Source organism: Balaenoptera ricei, chromosome 3 (genome assembly GCF_028023285.1).
Source record: "Balaenoptera ricei isolate mBalRic1 chromosome 3, mBalRic1.hap2, whole genome shotgun sequence".
Lineage (NCBI taxonomy): Eukaryota > Metazoa > Chordata > Mammalia > Artiodactyla > Balaenopteridae > Balaenoptera > Balaenoptera ricei.
In genome coordinates, this window is record NC_082641.1 from 118,173,720 (window position 1) to 118,187,986 (window position 14,267).

Genomic DNA, 14,267 nt, shown 5'->3' on the forward strand with positions numbered 1-14,267 from the left:
AAAGACTCTTCAAAAATTAAAGTAAATTCAAGCAAAACAGTTTCTTGGGAGCCTAGAGAAGCTGGGCGCAATAATAGTTCCCTGATCTGTGGGCATTCATAAACCCTTATTTTCTTTTCAATTAGATTTGTATATCAAACACCAAGTAACTCAATACAGGAATTTGGTTAAAATATATTTTATCTTACATATATTTGAAGTATTAGTAAAACTAAAATTTTAATGTAAAGTCATTTGTTTTTGACATCATGTCAGAAGTGGTTACAGCTAAGTTAGTCATTTAGTTAAGTATAATGAAACTCTAGATGGATACTGAAACCTAATATTTAATTAAGGTTTCTTTAATTAATTCTTTAGTAAAAGAATTGCCCAACCATATAGAACCTTATTTTTGTACTCAGTCTTTACTTTTCATTAGCAATATTTGGGTCATTTTTGAAATAAAGAACAATACCATTTGTCTTTATATGCACAACAGGAGTTAAGGAGTTACATAAAATTTTGAAGCAGAGAATTTGAAACTAAAGAAATGTATGATGATAGAGGGATAGAATGGATACGCTCTATGAGAATATTTTATTGTTAATTGCCTTACTGTCTATGCACATGGGCTCATGGTAAAATTATTTACAAGTGAATACGACTTATTTTTACATCTTTGTAAAATTCTTTGCCTCATTACAACAAGTTAGTGATGAGAAAAAATATAGGGTAGTATCAGTCCACAGGGATTTACCTTGGTGACATAATCCCAAGTGGTAATGACTTCACAAAATTTGTTGTTATTTTTTGCCAAATCTTTTTTTCTTAAATAGATCTAACACAGTTTCTACACTTAAACATGACACCTAAGTTTGAGGCTATAGCTATATTTGACCTTGGCTATAGTATAAACAGTAATTATTTTATTTTGAGTTACTGTTGACTATGGATTTAACAATTTTTTGAACTTCAAAGAATGTGGAAATTCAAAATTATTTGGAGTTGTAACCGTATCTCACAAGTCTGATTCTTGTGGAAAATTTTGGGCTTGCTCAAAAGTAAGGTAAAATAATTTTAATGGACTTTTGGTAAGACAGATTTCAAAAATTGTTCAGATGGTCATGGTAATATATATGCCTCTAAGCTGCCTCTCCTTTTTTTTCCTCTTGTCTTTCCTCAATCTCTTGCTTTTCTTCTCCCACTTAAAAAATATCAAAACAAAACAAAAATTCCTTTCTTCTTGTTTTACTTCTGAAAATCTGCAGGATGGACATGTAGAGGTGGCACGTTTGCTTTTGGATAGTGGTGCTCAAGTGAATATGCCTGCAGATTCATTTGAGTCTCCGTTAACGCTAGCTGCCTGTGGAGGACACGTTGAACTGGCAGCTCTACTTATTGAAAGGGGCGCAAATCTTGAGGAAGTTAATGATGAAGGATACACTCCCTTGATGGAAGCTGCTCGGGAAGGACATGAAGAGATGGTGGCACTACTCTTAGCACAAGGTAAAATAGTTTTACTTCTTTAATTAAAAAATCCATTTCCTTTGGTTTTTTGTGTCAGTATCCCTGAAGTTTACTACAACTAAGATATTTTTTGCATTGATGATAAAATAAATTATCAACACCCTGGAAAGAACCCCAGAAGCAGAGAAAAGATAATTATCACAAATCAGAACACTTTATTGTAAGTCTTTTGTAACTAGTTTTATCTATTTTCATGCTTTCCTCAGGAGCAAATATAAATGCTCAGACAGAAGAAACCCAAGAAACTGCTCTGACATTGGCTTGCTGTGGAGGATTTTCTGAAGTTGCAGACTTCCTGATTAAGGCAGGGGCTGACATAGAACTTGGCTGCTCCACACCTCTGATGGAGGCTTCTCAGGAGGGACACCTGGAATTGGTTAAATATTTACTGGCTGCCGGTATGTGGCTTTAAAAACACCTTTTAGAAAAAGACTTTTATATTGCTTTCATAACTTTAACAATTAACCATAACTTTTTCAGCTTTCTACAAAAGTTGAAAGACAGCTCCATAATTTAACTCTCTTCTTAGGCTTTTAAATCTCCAAAAATGTCATTTTTTTAAAAGGTTTCTTAGGTTATTAATGTTTGCTTGGTGACTATAAGGCTTTCTGTTGACCTCTTTCCATTGAATGTTTGTGGCTTTTGAGGGGAGAAGTTAGTTCCTCCTAGTGTCTGTTAATAAGAGGAGGTGGGGATGACATAGAGGTTATAATTTGATACCCTTAAGCCTGTTCATTTCTTGACATTTCTGACTTCTCAAAAAATATAAGAAAGAATGAACGAACAGGTGGGAACCTTTTTTTTGGCAGAAGTATTTAGTTTTTTGGGTTTTTTTGTTTATTTGTTTTTAAATATTAATTTATTTGGCTGCATTGGGTCTTAGTTGTGGCATGCGGGCTCTTCATTGCAGCGTGAGGGATCTTTGTTGTGGTGCGGGCTCTTCGTTGCAGCATGCAGGCTTCTCTCTAGTTGTGGCGCGTGGGCTCCAGAGCGTGTGGGCCCAGTAGTTGCGGCACATGGGCTCTCCAGTGTGGCACACGGGCTCTAGAGCACGTGGGCTTAGTTGCCCCGTGGCATGTGGCATCTTAGTTCCCCGACCAGGGATCGAACCCACGTCCCCGCGGAAGGTGGATTCTTAACCACTGGACCACCAGGGAAGTCCCAGAAGTATTTAGTTTTAAAATAATTTGTGCTTTATATATTGTTAACCAGTGGTAAGAAGTAAGTTTTTTTACATAGAATATTTGTAGTTTTATATAGAGCAAGTTAAGGATATATCAGAAAAAATTGATCCAGATGTAAACCTTTATATATCCCTTAGAAATAGTATAAAATTTTTTATCCATATCTAGTAAGTTGTTTAAAACTTGACATATAAAGAAATTAATACATAAAGGAAAATAAAATATTTAGCAAAACTTTATTTATCCTTTACTGTTAATATTAATTTGATTATAGCCCAGCATCAATTATTCCTTTGAATTATTATTGCAATAATTTCTTAATCCAGATCATTAATGGTTTGGCTGATTATTTAGATTTTGAACCAATGCACAAACCAGCCATACAGGCTGACCTCTTCCTTGACTCAAATACTATTATTTGCTGTAGTTAGTAAATGTATGTGCATTATTCAGTCATTTTTCCCACATTATTTTCTGTAACTGTCTGTGTCCCCATTCAGGACTCTTTCTTTACCGGTGCTTATCAGTCTTCATTCTCCCCACATCCCTCTAAGTGTCAAGATATTGTTAAGGGGCTTTTAAAAGAAGGAATAAATAACGTTAACTAAGAAATCACCAGACATTCTGCTCAACTCATGTGTTAACTCTATTAATTACCACTGGCCACTGGTATAGTAAATATTACACACATCTTATAGAAACTGATGTACAGTCATGTTCCATAAGCAAATCAAGCTAATAAGTGACAGGGCCAATATTCAAACTTAGAACTGCTGACATTGTTTTTTCTATTGCGTCACCACTGATTCTCATATTTAGCTACTTTTGCTAATTTGAAGTAGGTAGTTTCTGGAACTGTCTTGGGGGCCTGAGAATCACTTTTTATGTGATCACTACCTAAAACAATTTTTTTCCAGATTAGAGTGTGATTTATTTACATGCATTTCTTCTTATATAGTGTAGTGCTAAAGAAGAATCCAACAGGTCTTTTAATACATTGCCTATACAATTTTTTTAAAAAATTCAAAAACCTTTTGTTACGGCATTTTTTTCAAACATTTAGAAAATATGATGAATCCTAAGAACCCATCACCCAGCTTTAAGAATCTCATTTCATCTATACTCCCTCTATATCCCCCACTTATTTTTATATAATATTTATTAAAAATAATTAAACATTAAATTTTTTTTATTGAGAGATAATTGACATACAACATTATATTAGTTTCAGGTGTACAAAATAATGATTTGATACTTGTGTATATTGTGAAATCACCACCAGAATAAGTCTAGTTAATATCCGTCTCCACACATAGTTATAAAAACATTTTAAAATTAACATTTAAATTTTTTAAATTTGAAAATAAATTTGTTTTTATAAATTATCAATAAATATTTCAGTATGTATCTCTAAAAGACAGTCTTTTAAAAAAGTAACCACAGTACCATTTTCTTACCTAAATTTTTAAAATAATAATTCCTTGGTGTCATTAAATATCCAAGCAGTTTTCATATTTTCCTGATAGTCTTATAAATGTGTATGTGTGCGTTTAATGACTTTTTTGAATTAGGATTCAAATAAGATTCATACAGTAACTCTTGATCAATACATCTCTTAAGTCTCTTTAATTTATGGGCCCTTCATCATCTTTCTTTTCTTTTTTCCCTTGCAAGTTTTGGTTGAAGACATGAAATGTTTATCCTTTAGGCTTCCCAGAGTATGGATTTTGCTAATTGCACCTCCACGATTTCAGTTAACTTGTTTTTCTGTCCCTTGGATTTCCTATAAGTAGTACTTAGATCTAGAGACTTGATTGAATTCAGGTATGATGTATGTTTGTTTTGTTCTGTTTTGTTTTTAAGACTACTTCATAGGTAGTATTTGTGTACTTTCTTCAGGAGGTAGTAAATGTCTGATTGTCTCTCTTTTTGATTATTAGATATTGATGATCATTGCTTAGATCCATTAATTTGTTAGGGGTTACAAAGTGGTAGTATTCTAAATTCTATTATTCCTTCCTTGTTTATTAGCAGGAATATGTCTATAAAGAGAAACTTCCCTTCATCAACTATTTGGTTACTCTTAGGTATAAATCATATAGGACCAGTAGTATAAATGTTTGATTTTTCTCCCCCTTTCCTCTCCCCCCATCACCCCAAATAATGAGGTGGACCCCTAGTATCCTTCACTGGTGACCAATGAAGTGGTTTTTGTTTTTTTTTTTTATTTTTGGGTGTGTTGGGTCTTCATTTCTGTGCGAGGGCCCTCTCCAGCTGCGGCGAGCGGGGGCCACTCTTCATCGCGGTGCGTGGGCCTCTCACTGTCACGGCCTCTCTTGTTGCGGAGCACAGGCTCCAGACGCGCAGGCTTAGTAGTTGTGGCTCATGGGCCCAGTTGCTCCGTGGCGTGTGGGATCTTCCCAGACCAGGGCTCGAACCCGTGTCCCCTGCATTGGCAGGCAGATTCTCAACCACTGTGCCACCAGGGAAGCCCGAAGTGGTTTTTTTGTTTTTGATTTGAACATCATTTTGAACTTCTAGATTTAAACATACATGATGGCTTTTACTCTATCATAGTCCTCATTCTTTTTTATGTAAAAATTGCTGAAAGATGGGACAATTTCACTATCTTTGGTCAATAAGTTTAGCTCCTAAATCCTTTTGGTGTGACCTCATTATAGTCTCTGTTTCCTTGCTTTTTGATATTGCTAGGTGTTTCAGGCCCATCTTATACAGATTCTCCCCCAGTCTTGGAACCAATTATTTCTTTAAGAAGCCCTAATTTCATTTAGTAGGATATGGTACTTCTTAGCTAGAGATGCTATTTCAGCTTGGTCTTTCATTGTCTCTAGGCCTTTTTAGTTGGTCAGAGTGAGGAAATATTTTTCTTACAGATAATAATACAACATGAATTCATGTCAGTACTTCCAATTCAGAACCATACGGTTTTACTTAACTTCAGCAATCTTTTATCTGTGTTTTCTCTCAGCCATGCCCCGAATTTCACTCACCAAAGGATTACTCATTTGATTTTTACCTCAATGTCCATAGAATAGAAACCAAAACTACCATCAATATGATTTCTGAAAACTGATATTTTTTGCTTTAGCAGCCCTTTTATTTCTTAGGGTATATCTTACTGGGGATGTATAGGCAGATTATTATTATTATTTTTAAAATAAATTTATTTATTTATTTATTTTGGCTGTGTTGGGTCTTCGTTCCTGTGCGTGGGTTTTTCTCTGGTCGCGTAGAGCAGGGGCTACTCTTTGTTGTTGTGCGCGGGCTTCCCATTGCGGTAGCTTCTCTCGTTGCAGAGCACAGGCTCTAGGCACGCGGACTTCAGTAGTTGCAGCACGCGGCTCAGTAGTTGTGGGTCGCGGGCTCTGGAGCACAGGCTCAGTCGTTGTGACTCATGGGCTTAGTTGCTCTGTGGCATGTGGGATCTTCCCGGACCAGGGCTCAAACCCGTGTCCCCTGCATTGGCAGGCGGATTCTTAACCACTGTGCCACCAGGGAAGTCCAGATTATTGTATTTTTTAATCGTTTGGTATAGTTCCTTTCTGTGTGGCTAAAAGCATTTTTCCAAAACATTTAAAGGAAAATTAGGATTCTTAAAATCTGATATTTTCATATTTAGAGTTTATGAGTTTCACCAAATTATAAAATTCACAAAGTAAATGTGTAATTTTTTTGTTTGTCAGGTGCTAACGTTCATGCTACAACAGCAACAGGAGACACAGCCTTAACCTACGCTTGTGAAAATGGACATACGGATGTTGCAGATGTTTTACTTCAAGCAGGGGCTGATTTAGTAAGATATTTTTAATTTCAAATATTTTTGTGTGAATGTTAATACTCAATTTATTTTTAACATTTAGAAAACACTAGTAAAGAAGATCAATAGTTTGCATGCTTTGTATAAAATAACTTTTAAAAGTTTAGCTACTTGTTCTAGTTGTTGCATTTATTAAATGTATTTGAAAATAGTTTTTAAAAGGGCATACTGTTTCTTTTCCTAGGTAAAAACATTTGTTTCTTTCTTCCTCTCACCCCAGTCCCATTTGACATTCCTGAACCTTTTTAACGCTCCTTTATTAGACATATAAATTCAACGATATGTTTGTAGCATAGGATAACCTGTTAAATCACTTTGAGTGATTTCTTTTGTTTTTCTAATTAGTTAGACATTTAAAATAAAGCTACTGTCATCTTCCTAACAACATTATTACAGCATTTCATTCTTTTTCTGTTCTTTTAATATCTTCTATTTTGGCTTTTCAAAGTTTCAAATTAGATGGCAGGTTCATATGTGTAATAATCCTTACAACTATGGGAAATTATAAATAATATCCCACTTAAAGGTTTATGCTTCTTGCTGAAATGTTTGCTTTGACTAATTTTTATTTTGTGAGAGTATTTTGAACTGCTTTCTAGAGTTTCTTCCAGAATTCCCTTATGTATTAAAAATCTATGTGAGACACGCATAGTTATAAATGCTGTAGAGAATCAACTCTATTAATTTCAGTTATTTAGAAAAAACTGTGCAAGTATTGTCTTTTAAACCATTTCCAATAACAGACATTCCCCCCAAAATACCTGAGAACATTGTTGGAAAATAATTAGACTATAATAAGTGTATAGTGTAATTATGCTATTTATTTATCATCATTTCTACTACTAATAAATATTGTAGTGATAAGACTAGCATTCATTCTTATTAATTAGGATCTGCCAGTTAGAATTTCTAAGAGGTGTACCTTTTTCGTTTGAAAATTATGACGGATATGTTAAGTAGATCTTAATCTTCTGCCTTCTTTCTTTATCTCATTCCTTTTTTTAAAGTTGCTTTGGGTCATCTAAAAATTAAGAATTGAAGCATTTCATCACTTGGAATAAACAGGGTAGAGCATAAAAGCTTAGATAATATAAGCAAAGTTTAATACTCTTATCCTCTGAATTCTTATCAAAATTCTTCCTTCTTCCATTTTTCCATAGCTAAGTCACTTTCTTGACTAATTTGCTAGTTCTTCTAAAAATATTAAATAGGAAAAGAGGAATTATCTGTTAAATGCACTTTAAAGTATAGCAAAACCTTAGTGATTTTTGACAGAGTTAAAAATTTGTTATGAAATATTTTTAAATGCCCTTTAAAACAAAGGGCATTTAAAAATAGAAAACAAAATAGTTGTTTTTTATTTTTATAGTCTTCTGGAATTAGGTAAATTGTGATTAAAATTCCTTAGAAGAATTTCATTAAATAAGCAGATTGAAAGATTTGAATTTACCATACTGTTTTACATTCAAAATATAAGATTAAAAAATGGCTCAGATAAATATTTATCTTAAGTACAAAGGTAATACTGTTATTCTGACGTAACTGTTTTTCTCTTTTGCAAACCATCTTTGCATTCATATATACATGTAATTATAATCATAGTATAGTACAGTTGTTTTCTATTTTCCAGAATGTGTATTCTGTCATAATCTTTTCCATATTGCTACATATTCTCTATATTTATAACTTGTGCATAATATTCCATCAAGTTGATGAGCCATAATCATTCACTTATTATTGAACTTTTGACTTGCTTTTTATTTTTCACTGTTGTAAATACTGCTAGATTTAATAATTTCATGTGCATAACTTTTTCTTTTTTTCTCCTTTTGAATTATTTCATATATTAATTTTTCACTTTAAAAAATATATTCCTATTTTATGCTTTTGCTATCTGTGGAGAGATATTTCAATTTTAATATTAGTTATTTTCCTGATTGTAAAAGCAATTCTTGTTCTTTATAGAAAATGTGGAAAGTATAGAAAAGCATAGTAAGTTTGATATTTAAAACCTATAAATAATTTCAGGCTTTACTATAAGCCATAGGCAGGAAACAAAAGACCTAGTCAAAAACAAGAAGTGAGTAAAGCAGGCAGATCAGTCCCTGAGTCCTGAGGAAGAAAATGACTGATAATTCTTGCTAGCTGGACCTAAAAGGACAGTAGCACCTTTCTTGTCCTTCATTGTTTTCTGTCACCTCCTAGTATCTGTTTAGGACTGTAGTAATTTCCTCCAGTGGTTTGGAATTGGAAGACTACACTCCCATTGCATGGAGTGGAGATGTATTCCATTTCTGGCATCCCATAGATGTATTCTTGATGTCTAGGTTTGGTGGTTCTTTAAGTTAAATTGTTTGTTTGTTTGTTTTCGTGGGCTAGCTGAGAACCTTCATTTTGGGGGGAACTATTTTTACCTTCGGTTTTAAATAAGAACGCACAAGTCAACCTTTGAAACACGATCTGGGCCATGCTTTGTTAGATTTTTAGAGCTTAACTTTTGCCACAATTTAAGGCTTTGTTATTATATATTTTTTAAAGAGCTTAAAAGTTGTTGTCTCTCATTTTTAAAAATATTCTGTAGAATCAGTTAGGATATTAATTACAATTTTATAAAAATGTAATACAACAATTTGGATTTCTTATATTGTTTCCTGAGATGAAACTGAGAGGTTTTAAGGCTTTTCATTCTACATGTGTAGTAGGTATAGTTTAGAACTTAGTTTTAAAGGAAATCTAGACAGTTTCTTATTTAACGCTTTTTAAAAATCCACAACCAGAACTGTTAGTATACTTGAGCATTTTCAGGTAGATCCTCAAAATATATGTACATGTTCTCATTTGAAACTTAGTTATTTGAAATTTTATTTTTTCTTTTTTTAAAAATATTTAAAATGAAAAAATATTTGATATTTCCAGTAAAAAAAAACCCTGAATATCCATCATATTTAGAAGGTTATGGATTGATATGTAACTTGTCTACCTTTGTAATAATTGCATAACTTTGAATAATCCATTATTAAAAACCTTTGGACTAGATTAGTATTCTTAAATAAGCCACTTAAAATGTTCCTTTTGGAAATCAAAAATTAAATGAAATAAAAAATTGTCCATTAATTCCAGAGGTTTTTTTTTGAAAATTCTTCCTATTTAACATGCAAAATCATTTTAACTACTCAATAAGCAGAGAGCCTTGAACAAATCACCTAATCCATATCTTCCATATAGTTGCACCTCTTGTTACCACTGTAATGGAAATCATTATATATTGAAATAAAGATTATTCCTTTATGTACTTTTTTCTCTGCATAGCATCTTTTGTTTATTGGGCCCAAATTAGTTTTTAGTATTTGGTGTGATTACAGGTATAATATGATGTAAACCCATCATAAGAAAGTTTGTATTAAAACACATTAGCATTCTGTAGTATACTTAAAATCTAAAAGAAATTTTAAAAAAAAGAAAAAAGAAAAAAATAAACCAGCCTTTGGAAACTAATCTTATTTCTCTGAAAAGGAATATACTATGTGTCCTTACAAATTTGTTATTGAACTGCTTGACCAAAAATAACCAATAAACACCATTTAAAAATTGAAGTTGAGTGACTCCCCTGACGGTCCAGTGGTTAAAACTCCATGCTTCCACTGCAGGGGGCATGGGTTCAGTCCCTGGTCCGGGAACTAAGATCCCATATGCCGTGAGGCGCGGCCAAAAAAAATAATAAATAAAAATAAAATTGACATCTGCAATATTAAAAAAAACGAAAACTGAAGTTGATTCAGTTCCATTGTCTTTGAGTCACTGTCCTGGTGTCCTGTATAATTATTACTTTAGGCCATTCTCCCCAGTTACTGGTCTTTAGACCAAAAGGCAGAGTTTTAATATTTCATTCTTATTTGTATCTTGATAGCTTACTTCAGCTAAAGCATTTATATGGCTTGATTTCTTTTACCACAGTCCCCTAGCCCCCTCTTTACTATTACTTTTATGTTCAAGGTGGAGAATTTGCATAGTTAACTATTCAACAGTATAACTTGGATTGTAAAACCCTACTCTGCTTCTTTCTTTTTTTCTCTTGCTTGCTTTTAATTTTGACTTACTTTGTTGTCTATGTTTTCCTGGCTTCCATGCCCAACCATGTTATTGTTATAGAGATGATCCATCTCTATGAAAGATGACTGCATCAGGTCAGAGTTTCCAAAGGCCCTAATGATAGGATGTTTAGGTGGCAACAGTGTTGGTTAACATGTCAGTGTTGTTTTGTTTTTCTGTTTAAAAAAAAAAAAAAAAAATATATATATATATATAGTAGGAGTTTTTGTTGTGTTTTTATTTTATTTTATTTTTTTCTTCCAGGTTTATTAAGATATAATTGACATACAGTACTATATAAGTTTAACTTGTGATTATCACAATAAATTTAAGAACCTCTATCATCTCATATAGATACAAAATTAAAGAAATAGAAAAAAAATTTATTCCTTGTCATGGGATCTCTTAGGATTTGCTCTCTTAACAACTTTCATATTTAACATACAGCAGTATTAATTATATTTATCATGTTGTATAATACATCCCTAGTACTTACTTATAACTTGAAGTTTGTACAGAGTTGCTTTGATTTGGTGGTGTTTCTGGTTTTCAAACCATTTGTAAAGATGATGGAATCTTTCTCTTTTCATCATGACATGTTAATTTCAGCACTAAAATTTGATGCATTTGTTGAGATAAAAGAAATATTTGTCATCTGTGGAATTTCCTTCACATGTATTTGCCAACAAAGCTAAGGTTGGAAAGGGAGAGTGATATATAAATCCCGTAAATTAGTATTCCTTCCTTGTCTACAGCTCCTTGGCCTTTCATTTCTAGAAGAGGAACTCAAGTAGTATTTTCCATAGTAAACAACTGACATAGATATTAGAGAAGGTAAATACATTCTAGTTGTGTTCACATAAAGATTTTTTATGACCCACTTTAGCATGTTACAGGCCTTCATTGCTATTTGAAAGTAAATCTACTAAAAGGAAGAAATACCTGTGGAAGGCATCCTGTAATCCTGTATCTGAATGGAGGGCTAATGAGTGACAAAGGCTACACTTAGTTATTTAGAAAGAACTCAACATTAGAGATGCTACTGAACATTAGACAAGACACCGGAATTTTCATCATAGCCATCAGATCACTGATGTATAAGTAAATAGTTGCCTCAATATTCTCATCTGTAAAATGAAATCTAGTGTTATTTTCTGGACTATTTTACCCAAATCCTGTAAATATTCTTTCTTTGGCTATGCTGGGTGTCCTAGGGCAAATCACTTAGATTCCCTAGCCTTCTTTTGTTTTTCTTTCTCATCTCCCCCCTTTCCTTTATTTTATGAGGGGTTTGGACCAGATCTTTAATGACGTGGCTTAAGAAATCTAATTTTATGATTTTTAAAGAACAGGTTAACTAGCTACCTGTTTGGAGGTATCAGATGGACTAGATGAGTACTTAGCCCAACAGTGTGTAAAGTGCTATGGGATCCTTGAAGAAAATGAAATTTTAAGGTGTGAGTCATAATTAATAATAGTGATGTGTTACACAAATTATTCTATCTCTTAAAATCTTTGGGTATATTAAATGTATCTTAAATTTCTTAATTTTGGGCATTATTTATAATGAATAATTAGCAGATTTAGCTTATTATAAAATATTTTAATAGATAAAAGTTACTAATCCCTAGAAAACACAGTAATGTGGTAAGGCCACCCCAGTAAAGAATAATTTGGCATTATAATGCTAAATCATTCTCTCTCCCACCCTATCTTTTTACTATCAGTATTTTATCCTACTTAAATACTGTCAAAGAAGTAGGAAGAGTTTCCTTAACATGGATTTTTATTGTAAGTAAACTATTTTCTTAAGAATAAAATCTCTCCAGTTATCTTTGGAATTGTTCAATTACGAATTTATTCTTCTTTTCCTTTGGTTAAACTTTATTTTGAGTAGCAGAATAAACTTTTGTTACATCCTCTTCTTCTCATCTTATATGCCTTCAAACTTTTCAAAATTTCCTTTCTTTAGGATTGTTTTTTCAGCTTTGGCTTTCAAGTATACATAGGTAATGCCCAGTGAGAGACAAGGAGTTTAGAAATACCATTTTACTTTGAGATGTTAGCCACCTTGAAAATAGGGGTGGAAGACGGAGAGGTTTTTCCAAGGACAAGATAGGACATGGTTTCTTTCTTTCAGCTCATAATAAATCTGCTTTAGATGCAGTAGATCAAAGAAAATAAATAGAACCAACCTAAAGAAGTGTGGTGGGCACACAGTGTTACTAATCCTGGGTCTTTGCCATATTGAGTAATAGCTGGTCCTATGCAAATCAGTTATATTTTTTCTTATTTTTAAATAGGTAATATGTAACACTTTTACATGGTTCAAAATTCATAGAGTATAAAATGTCCCATGGGCACCCAGTTTCCCTCTCTGTTGGCAATCAGTGTTGTTCATTTCTTGTATCCTTCCAGAGATATTTTATATATGTATGATGAAATTTTACATCTTGAAAGAAACACATATTCTATTTAATGCTTAGTGCTTTGTATAATTCCTTACTGAAATAGAACTTTGATTTTTAGTATACTAATTTTCTCTGTAGAGTTGATCATAACTTTTAAAGGTTTATTATTTTTAATGTTGGAATGAAAATCGAAGCACTTCTGCACTGAGTAAATTGCGCCCCTTGAATATGTTGTACTGGTCTATCACTGATTTTCCTCCCTAACCGTAAAGTAAGCTCTTTGACCCTTGTTGCTTTTCTTAGACTGTGTTCTAGCCAAATGAACTTTGGGGGGCGTTTTCCTAGAATAGTTGAACTAGTGGAAACTGGGTGATTTGGACATGGATACATTAGCACCCTCTGGTTCTTAATCCTGGAAATTAGATTTGATATGGACTTACCTTAAATGAAACAAAAATTCTGAAGGATCAGTTTGTTATCTATATTAAATCTTAGGAAATAGAGGATTTCTATTTCTTTTCTATATCCTCTTTTGTAAGATTTTTTTTTAATTTAAGCAATATGTTGTGTGTCTTTCTGAACATTTCTATACACTCAAGCATATATATATATTCTGTGTATGTGGGCTATATGTCTTTTTTATATGAATAGATTTGTTACCACATATACTGTTCTGAAACTTTTTTCTTTTTAATATAATATTTTTCTGTCAATTCCTAAGATTTCTCATTCTTTTTCACAGGTACCTAGTGTTCTATATAATTTATTAACCATTTATTTATTCATAAACACCTGGGTTATTATAATTTTTAAATACTACAAATGGTACTGCACTAAATATTGTTATGCACATTTACGTATCTTTGCTACTTTTGCGAATATAGGGATAAATTCCTAGAAGTGAAATTGCCGGTTTTCAGAGGGTCCACATCTAAAAGTTTGATAGCTGCTGCGAAACTGTACAAAAATGCTGAACTAGTCTATTCTTCTACTAACAATTGAGGTCTCCTGATTCTTATATTCTCATTAACATGAGTTAGATTTCCCCTTCCTTCCTTCCTTCCTTCCTTCCTCCCTCCCTCCCTCCCTCCCTTCCCTTCCCTTCCCTTCCCTTCCCTTCTTCCTTCCTTCCTTTTTTTATGGTTTAATTTTCTAATCTCTGATCATAGTCCCCATGTTTCTTTTATCTAAAAAAATCCCTGTGTTCCAAGTAGCCCTATGAGCTGCTCACTAATTGCT

The 14,267-nt window shown here is 32.9% G+C and overlaps 1 protein-coding gene across 11 annotated transcripts in view; it reads left to right on the forward strand.

The window, feature by feature from the left end:
* Positions 1 to 14,267, forward strand: part of ANKHD1 (ankyrin repeat and KH domain containing 1) — a 126,761-nt gene that overhangs the window by 50,024 nt on the left and 62,470 nt on the right. For 10 of the 11 annotated variants that reach the window (XM_059917252.1, XM_059917255.1, XM_059917253.1 and 7 more), the window contains exons 8-10: positions 1,248 to 1,485; positions 1,713 to 1,904; positions 6,395 to 6,504. In XM_059917252.1, coding sequence (XP_059773235.1) covers positions 1,248 to 1,485; positions 1,713 to 1,904; positions 6,395 to 6,504 — 540 coding nt within the window. The remainder of the gene's footprint in view (positions 1 to 1,247; positions 1,486 to 1,712; positions 1,905 to 6,394; positions 6,505 to 14,267) is intronic. The other variant, XM_059917263.1, reaches the window with a different exon arrangement.